The sequence below is a fragment of the Palaemon carinicauda genome, chromosome 36 (genome assembly GCF_036898095.1).
Source record: "Palaemon carinicauda isolate YSFRI2023 chromosome 36, ASM3689809v2, whole genome shotgun sequence".
In the NCBI taxonomy this organism is placed as follows: Eukaryota; Metazoa; Arthropoda; class Malacostraca; order Decapoda; family Palaemonidae; genus Palaemon; species Palaemon carinicauda.
Genome location: NC_090760.1, coordinates 29,203,301 through 29,213,270, shown reverse-complemented (window position 1 = coordinate 29,213,270; position 9,970 = coordinate 29,203,301). Strand labels below are relative to the sequence as shown.

The 9,970-nt window shown below is 49.3% G+C and overlaps 2 protein-coding genes across 2 annotated transcripts; both read left to right on the top strand.

Moving 5' to 3' along the window:
* Positions 1 to 254: 254 nt before the first annotated feature.
* LOC137628547 (uncharacterized) lies at positions 255 to 884 on the top strand. The gene has a single exon (XM_068359698.1). It carries the CDS (start codon positions 255 to 257, stop codon positions 882 to 884), a length of 630 nt encoding a protein of 209 aa, XP_068215799.1.
* Positions 885 to 4,946: 4,062 nt separating this feature from the next.
* Positions 4,947 to 5,495, top strand: LOC137628546 (uncharacterized). The gene has a single exon (XM_068359697.1). It carries the CDS (start codon positions 4,947 to 4,949, stop codon positions 5,493 to 5,495), a length of 549 nt encoding a protein of 182 aa, XP_068215798.1.
* Positions 5,496 to 9,970: the final 4,475 nt, after the last annotated feature.

The window sequence follows — 9,970 nt, the reverse complement described above, 5'->3', positions numbered from 1 at the left end:
ATCAATGCTGTGACAGAGGAGGAAGAGTATACCTGAGAACCAGAGGAGGCAGGGGTCCATGCGGTTTACGACAGGAGACCTTAGCAATAACGACCCCCTCCCCCCCCCCCCCGCATCGCTACCAGCATCAACAGCACTGAGAAGAAAATAAACAAAAAACTTCTGACCAACCAAGATGGTGCTAATACCACCGCACGTGGGAGAAAAGAGTGGTAAAATGCGTTTGGTCATGCTCTTTTTCCAAAAGACTAATTATGCAACCACTTCTACAAGCAGCCTCGGAACCTTTGAACTCCGACCGCGTGGGTTTCTACATCCCCAACGCAAACGCGGGGAGAAGGTTCCTAGTGGACATCGGGGCTTCAGTCTCTACGTTCCCGCATAAGAAGCATGACAACGGCCGCCTGTCAGACAACGGGACCACACCGGTTGCCGCGAACGGCAGCCCCATCCCCTGTTACGGGACGAGAATGCTGAAGTCATCATTCAGGGGCCAAGAGTTCAGCTGGCCTTTCCTAATTGCCGACATCAAGACACCACTCCTGAGCACTGATTTTCTCGCCCCCAACGGTCTGCTAGTAGACGTGCATCGCAAACGACTTGTCGACCAAGAGACCTACCAGTCCCACCGACTCTCCTACAGGCCCAGTATTCCCCACGTATGCTCCGTCACACACAGCAAGTACAACCGCATCTTGCAGGAGTTCCTCGAAGTCTTCAAGCCTGAACTACAACGATTGGAGGGAATATCTGCCTGGCAAGGGATATATCACCATATAACTACGACGGGCCCATTAACTCACTCCAAATTCAGACATCTGCCACCACAAAAACTACAAGATAATAAACGCGCTCTCCTCGAGATGGAGCGAATGGGAGTGTAAAAAAGTATCCAGCCCATGGGCCTCACCACTGCACATGGTCAAGAAACTCGACGGCAGCTGGAGACCTTGCGGTGATTACAGACGTCTGAATCTGGTTACAACACCTAACCACTACCCCTTGCCCAACATGCAGGACCTCACCAGGAACCTCCACGGGGCTACAACTTTTAGCAAAATGGACCTCCTGAAATCATACTTCCAGGTCCCGGTACATCCCCACGACGTTCCCAAGACAGCCATAATAACCCCTTTCGGATCGTACCTTTTCGCATACTCAACATTCGGTCTCAGGGGCAACCTTCCAGTGCCTAATGGACAACATCCTGGGGGACCTACCTTTCTGTGCTGTATACATCGACGACATCCTGGTGTTCTCCAAGTCCCAGGACGAACCTTTTCAGCACGTCAGAACAGTGTTGATACGACTACATAAAAAAGGCCTTGTAGTTCATTTTGACAAATCCACTTTCATGGTCAAGAAGGTAGAATTCCTGGGACACAAATTGTCAAAGAAGGGGGTGCGTCCTGTGACATCTAAGGTCGACACGTTCAGCAAGTTCCCGACGCCAATCACCGTAATAGGTCTACAGGAGTGTAAAAAAGCATCCAGCCCATGGGCCTCACCACTACACATGGACAAGAAACCCGACGGCAGCTGGAGACCTTGCGGTGATTACAGACGTCTGAATCTGGTTACAACACCTAACCACTACCCCTTGCCCAACATGCAGGACCTCACCAGGAACCTCCACGGGGCTACAACTTTTAGCAAAATGGACCTCCTGAAATCATACTTCCAGGTCCCGGTACATCCCCACGACGTTCCCAAGACAGCCATAATAACCCCTTTCGGATCGTACCTTTTCGCATACTCAACATTCGGTCTCAGGGGCAACCTTCCAGTGCCTAATGGACAACATACTGGGGGACCTACCTTTCTGTGCTGTGTACATCGACGACATCCTGGTGTTCTCCAAGTCCCAGGACGAACCTTTTCAGCACGTCAGAACAGTGTTGATACGACTACATGAAAAAGGCCTTGTAGTTCATTTTGACAAATCCACTTTCATGGTCAAGAAGGTAGAATTCCTGGGACACAAATTGTCAAAGAAGGGGGTGCGTCCTGTGACATCTAAGGTCGACACGTTCAGCAAGTTCCCGACGCCAATCACCGTAAGAGGTCTACAGGAGTGTAAAAAAGCATCCAGCCCATGGGCCTCATCACTACACATGGTCAAGAAACCCGACGGCAGCTGGAGACCTTGCGGTGATTACAGACGTCTGAATCTGGTTACAACACCTAACCACTACCCCTTGCCCAACATGCAGGACCTCACCAGGAACCTCCACGGGGCTACAACTTTTAGCAAAATGGACCTCCTGAAATCATACTTCCAGGTCCCGGTACATCCCCACGACGTTCTCAAGACAGCCATAATAACCCCTTTCGGATCGTACCTTTTCGCATACTCAACATTCGGTCTCAGGGGCAACCTTCCAGTGCCTAATGGACAACATACTGGGGGACCTACCTTTCTGTGCTGTGTACATCGACGACATCCTGGTGTTCTCCAAGTCCCAGGACGAACCTTTTCAGCACGTCAGAACCGTGTTGATATGACTACATGAAAAAGGCCTTGTAGTTCATTTTGACAAATCCACTTTCATGGTCAAGAAGGTAGAATTCCTGGGACACGATTTGTCAAAGAAGGGGGTGCGTCCTGTGACATCTAAGGTCGACACATTCAGCAAGTTCCTGACGTCAATCACCGTAAGAGGTCTAAAGGAGTGTAAAAAAGCATCCAGCCCATGGGCCTCACCACTACACATGGTCAAGAAACCCGACGGCAGCTGGAGACCTTGCGGTGATTACAGACGTCTGAATCTGGTTACAACACCTAACCACTACCCCTTGCCCAACATGCAGGACCTCACCAGGAACCTCCACGGGGCTACAACTTTTAGCAAAATGGACCTCCTGAAATCATACTTCCAGGTCCCGGTACATCCCCACGACGTTCTCAAGACAGCCATAATAACCCCTTTCGGATCGTACCTTTTCGCTTACTCAACATTCGGTCTCAGGGGCAACCTTCCAGTGCCTAATGGACAACATACTGGGGGACCTACCTTTCTGTGCTGTGTACATCGACGACATCCTGGTGTTCTCCAAGTCCCAGGACGAACCTTTTCAGCACGTCAGAACCGTGTTGATATGACTACATGAAAAAGGCCTTGTAGTTCATTTTGACAAATCCACTTTCATGGTCAAGAGGGTAGAATTCCTGGGACACAAATTGTCAAAGAAGGGGGTGCGTCCTGTGACATCTAAGGTCGACACATTCAGCAAGTTCCCGACGCCAATCACCGTAAGAGGTCTACAGGAGGGTAAAAAAGCATCCAGCCCATGGGCCTCACCACTACACATGGTCAAGAAACCCGACGGCAGCTGGAGACCTTGCGGTGATTACAGACGTCTGAATCTGGTTACAACACCTAACCACTACCCCTTGCCCAACATGCAGGACCTCACCAGGAACCTCCACGGGGCTACAACTTTTAGCAAAATGGACCTCCTGAAATCATACTTCCAGGTCCCGGTACATCCCCACGACGTTCTCAAGACAGCCATAATAACCCCTTTCGGATCGTACCTTTTCGCATACTCAACATTCGGTCTCAGGGGCAACCTTCCAGTGCCTAATGGACAACATCCTGGGGGACCTACCTTTCTGTGCTGTATACATCGACGACATCCTGGTGTTCTCCAAGTCCCAGGACGAACCTTTTCAGCACGTTAGAACAGTGTTGATACGACTACATGAAAAAGGCCTCGTAGTTCATTTTGACAAATCCACTTTCATGGTCAAGAAGGTAGAATTCCTGGGACACAAATTGTCAAAGAAGGGGGTGCGTCCTGTGACATCTAAGGTCGACACGTTCAGCAAGTTCCCGACGCCAACCACCGTAAGAGGTCTACAGGAGTTCAGCAGCAGGACAAATTATTATAGGAGGTTCTTCCCCAACTTCGCGAGCATCATGAATCCCCTGCTTGGCGTTCTGAAGGGGAGGCCAAAGAAACTGCAATGGGGTCCTCCCCAACAAGAGGCCTTCGAGCGAACAAAGATCGCCCTCTGGGGAGTGACAACCTTGTCCTACCAGGACCCCAAGGCCTCTCTCCGTTTGACCACAGACTCCAGCAACACAGTCTGTGGTGCCATCTTGGAGCAGATGGTGAACAACGAACCACATCCTCTAGCTTTCTTCATCAAGAAATTGAAGCCGCCTGAGACACGGTATAGCACGTGTGACCGCGAACTCTTGGCGGTATATCTCGCCATCAGGCATTTCAAGTATCTGCTGGAGGGGACTTCCTTCACCATCCAGAAGGACCACCAACCACTGATCCACGCCTTTACCAAGCTCGGGGACTCTTGGTCAGCCCATCAGCTATGTCACCTGGCAGCCATATCTAAATTCAGCTGCACCATTACCTACTCGTCACGGAAGAAGAACCCGGTGGGCGACCCCGCAATGGCAGAAGCAAGAGCCTCTCCGACGTCCTTGCATTGGGAAGATGTCTAAATAAGCCTTTATGGCTCCACTACTGTGCGACATAAGCACGGGCCGTCCCCGACCTTTTATACCACCATCAAGGCAACGGGCGATGTTTGGCGTCCTCCACGGTCTCTCCCACCCATCAACAAGGACGACCACCAAGCTGATGATGGAAAAATTCATATGGCCAGGCATCAGGAAAGATGCACGCGAATGGGCACGGACGTGCACGGTGTGCCAAACCAGTAAAGTCAGCCGACATACTGAGTCGGGAGTCGGCACCTTCCCACAACCCAGACAACGATTCGGCCATGTCCACGTAGATGTGATAGATCCCCTACCGCCTTTAGGAGGCTCCCGATAACTACTAACCGTCATCGATTGCTCTACGGTATGGTTGGAGGCAACATCCTTGGACGAATCATCTACGGACACTTGCGCTCAAGCTTTCCTCTCCTGCTGACAACGTGATGACCGACAAGGGACCACCTTCATTTCAGACCTATGAGCGTCCCTCGCCCGCCTAATCGTTCCCCAAAGACGGCATTAATGACCAGGTGTACAGACGAACACTGGGTCCATCAACTACCATGGATCCTCCTTAGTCTCCGCACAGCTCCAAGGTCTGACGGCGACGCCTCCCCAGCCGAAAAGGTGTACGGTGAAACATCTGCCATTCCGAACGAATTCTTCCCCACCGAGCTGGGCTACGACGACGTCAGCATCGCCAGTCTACATGAAAAAGCGGGGAAATTCCCACCCCGCTGCAAGACGTACAACCAACCAACCGCCCTGAGCACCTGCCCATACGTCTTCATAAGGCAGAACACCCACCTCCCTCCACTGACTCGGCCATACAAGGGGCCCTACCGCATCCTAGAGAGGACGGAAAAGGCTTTCAAAATCACGGTGCATGGGACGGAAGATCGGATATCAGAGGACAGGTTAAAAGTGGCACACACCGAAAACGACGACCTTCAAGTGCAACAAGGGGGACGACCTCACATACCTCCCCAAAAACAAGACAGAGGAAGCCAGGGCAAGACACACTAAACTCTGTTCAGGAAGACCGCAATCAGCAATCAAACACCCGGGACGACACAAACGGGGCGGCATCCTGTAGTAAACAAGACGTAGCACAGGGATCGCTAACGATGTTCCACTGACTCTGATGTCCCGGAGAAGAGGCCATCTGAAATCCACCAGTACGCTACAGAGACTGATATTTAGCATTTGATTATATTTTTGCCTGTTCTCTCTTATCATCCAGTCATTAAAAGGTCTTTTAATAATTGTCTTTGTTGGGGGGGTATTTGTAAGGACAATGTATTACAACATTTTTACTCTACGGATTCTCTATTTTCACTTAGACACATTTTCCTGTTATTTCATTGTAAATGTTATTCATATCATCGTGTGTAGAATCGTCTCTTCTTTTTACTTATGTATCATTGTCATGGGTAGATAGAATAATATATCGTTAACGAAAAAGGTAAACACATGCCTCGCTTCAATTATTGCGTGATATGGATCTTGATGATACCAGCACAGCACTTGCGAAGATGCTATCATAGAGGCGTTGTTTTAAGGAAGACCAATAGGAAAGAAGAAAGGAGAAAATTTCCTTATATGGAATTGTCCATAGTTAACCCCTCCCATACAGGGATATATAAACTTCAACGAGAACGAGAGAAGAGGAGTACGAAACACAGAACAGGGGTACGAAAGACAGAACAGGAGTAAGAACGAGAGAGAGAGATAGAGAGAGGGAGAACAAGCACAGGCAAGGAGAGAAGACGTAAGGACCAGAATGCAGACGTAACCAGCCTTGTCCGAGATGTCAGAACGAGTTGACCCCTGCCCTCATTACCAACCACGAAACGCCTGGACCTGAAATATCTACGTTCCTGTCAACCGTCGAGAGCTGCTGTGAAGAGTAGTATTTGTTTTGTATTATTTATCTACTATCTTGACTGTTCCCCTATTTGCTGGAGTGTAATTTAATCAAATGATTTTCTTTGTTTAGTTCAGTGCTTCCTAAGTACTCAATCAAGAAACAATTACCTTTGACTATTTGTAAATAAAATTATGTTTTCTTTTGCGAGTTTTCTTTCTATATTTCCTATTGTTTAATTGTTTATTGTAGTTGAAAAGTCCCCATTTCATTAATCAATTCACAAGAACCTGGTTCGATCCCCACGAGGATCGTAACAATCATACATCATTGTATGTTAATACTGGGCCTTACTACTTGTAAATATGTTAACGTAAAGAAACACAAATGCTCATCCTATTTTGCCTGTACGCGGCGGTCAGTCACTTGCCCTAGGGTGCCTTGCTACTTATCCGTCCGCAGACCTTTATGTTAATCATGTGACGGGCCAAGAGTAGGCTGTGACTTAAAAGGGGAGATGAAAGCAACTGAGTAATTTTATTACAGAACATCGAGTTTATATACACACCAAGACCGGCAAGAAGGTCACAAAATACAACAGGCTATTTCTTGTCCAACCGGCAACTGCTTCTGTTAACAGTTAACAATAAGAAAAGCGGACGGGTTGATGCAAGTTGTTGTCAGTGCGAGAGGAGAGCAAAGATACAAAGGATAATCTATACAAAAAAGAGAAATGTCGTTACTATGTACGATCGTGTGACACACGGGTGGAACATGGCTCCCCCCCTCAAAATGACATATTGTTCATGTTAAATTGGGCACCCTGATCTAAAGAGGCGAACTATAGGCGGGTCATCTGTCAGGAGATAAGCTGGTTTTAGATGATCAATGGAGACCCAGTCTTCTTTGCCACGAATGTTTAGTAGGAATGCTTTCGGATTGCGTCGGATCACATGGAAAAGGCCCATGTAAAGGGGCGTTAGCAGTGGCTTGCTAGTATCGTTGCGTAGGAAGACGTGTGTTGCAGAGTGCAAGTCTGTTGGTATGTGATGCTTCGCTGGAAGGTTGTAAGTCTGGCGGCACGGAGTAAATTTTCCCACGACGTGACATATGCACTGGAGATCGTTGGAGGAGGTTGCAGAAGGAAAAAATTCTGCAGGGACAACCAATGGGTCGCCATACACCATTTTAGCTGCCGAGATATCCAGGGCATCTTTAGGAGTGATCCTTAGTCCCAGGAGGACCCAGAGAAGCTGAGTAAACCAGTTGGAGTCCTTGCAGCGGGACATCAAAGCTGCTTTGAGGGTGCGATGAAAACGTTCAACCACTCCATTGGCAGCAGGGTTGTAGGCAGTTGTCTGATGTAGGGTGATGCCCAGGAGATTCACTAATGATGTCCACAATTGAGAGGTGAAAGTGGTACCCCCACAGAAGTAATATGCTCAAGGATACCAAATCTTGCAATGCATCCTGAGAGTAAGGCAGATGTGCATGAGGCAGAGACGTTGCAGTTTCCATGGGAATGGCTTCAGGCCAACAAGTGGAGCAGTCGATGACAGTAAACAGGTAACGATATCCATGTGATGTGGGTAGCGGGCTTACAACATCGACGTGAATGTGGGCGAAATAACGGGGTGGTTGAGGAAAGGTGCCCACTCCTGGATCCATGTGTTGATGTACTTTGGAAGTTTGGCAAGAAATACAGGTGCGGACCCTATCCTTAGCATTCTTAGAAATGCCGTGTTAAATAAACTTCATCTTCAGCAGCTGTGCAGTAGAATGGCGCGAGGGATGTAAAAGGACGTGAATGAAATCGAACACCTGTCGGTGCATGGGAGCAGGAATCGCCAGTTGCGGTCTACCGGTACTGACGTCACAGAGGAGGGTGGTGTTTGCGTCGTCGAGGGGGACATATTCCCAACGGAGGGATCTGCAGGATGTCTTACATGCTTGATACTCTGGATCCTGTTGTTGGGCTTTATCCAGGGCGTTGTAATCCAATCCCAGTTGAACAGCGGCCAACATCTTTCTTGACAGGGCACTGGCAACGGAATTCATTTTCCCAGAGATGTGTTGAAGGGTGCAATTGTATTCAGCCACGGCAGAGAGATGTCGACGTTGACGGGCGGACCAGGTGCCAGACTGTCGAGTGAAGGCATGCACCAGAGACATCTGGTCTGTGCGAATGACGAAGGGCATACTTTCTAAGAAATGGCGAAAGTGACGGACAGCCAACTGCACCACCAGCAATTCGCGATCGAAGGTAGAATAACCCGATTCTGCCTTGGACAGTTTTCAGCTGAAGAAGGCCAAGGGTAGGGCGAGCCGTTGACCACCTGTTCGAGTACTGCACCAATAGCGACGTCTCTGGCATCGGTGGAGAGAAGGAGAGAGGCATGTGGGACAGGAAAAATAGAGCAGCAGCGGTTGATAGGGCATTCTTTACGTTGCAGAAGACCGCTTCTTGAAGGGGACCCCACTTCATGTCTTTTGGCTTGCCCTTGAGGGAGGCGTAAAGGGAAGCAAGAGTGGCGGCAATGGCTAGCAGAAAACGGTGATAATAGTTGATCATGCCCAAGAATTCCTGCAGTGTTTTGACGGTCGAGGGCGTGGAGAAGTTCTGAACGGCTTCTACCTTCTCAGGGAGGGGATGGACTCCTTCAGGAGTGATGCAGTGCCCTAAGAACGACACTTCGTTGGCGCCAAAGGTACACTTGTCGTACCGGACTACAAGGCCGGTTTGTTGCAGGCGGTCGAGCACGATGCACAGGTGACGGAGGTGTTCCTCTTTTGAGGAAGAGAACACAAGTATGTCCTCCACGTAACATACACAGAAGGGGAGGTCCCCTAAGATGCCATCCATGAGACATTGAAAAGTGGCCCCAGCATTACGAAGGCCAAAACAGGAGTAATTGAAGGTGTATGTACCAAACGGAGTGGTGATGGCGGTCTTTGGAATGTCTTCTGGGTTCACAGGCACCTGATAATACCCCTTCAGGAGGTCGAGCGTAGAGAAAAGCTTCGCTTTGTACAGGTAGGAGGTCACGTCGGCTATGTTTGGGATGGGGCAGGCATCTGGTTCTGTTTGCATGTTCAGGCGCCTGTAATCCCCACACGGACGGAGGGAGCTGACTTTCTTCAGGATGATGTGTAAAGGTGATGATCATGGGCTGGAGGCCTTTTGGCAAAGGCCCATTTCTTCCATTTCGGCAAACGTCTGTTTGGCGGCTGCTAATCGTTCCGGTGCCAGACGTCTGGATTTGGCGAAGACTGGTGGTCCCGTCATCTTCATATGGTGATAAATACCGTGTTTGGCAGGAGCCCTGGGCGTTTGGTGAAGTTCTGGGCGGAAAACTTCAGGGTACGACGTGAGGAGTGGGTTTAGGCATCTATGGGTGTGCTGATGTGGAGAGCTAAGCTGGAGGGGGCAGGTTGAAGAGGTGTCGATAAGTACGAGTCTGCGTTGACCAATCGTCGGTGGGCAACATCAACCAGAAGGTGGAAATGAGAGAGGAAATCCACACCAAGGATTGGCCATGTGACGTCAACAACAGAAAACTCCCAATTAAATTTACAGTTTCCAAACGATAATGTGAGGTTCTCGTAACTGTAGGTGGGTATCGCAGATCCGTTT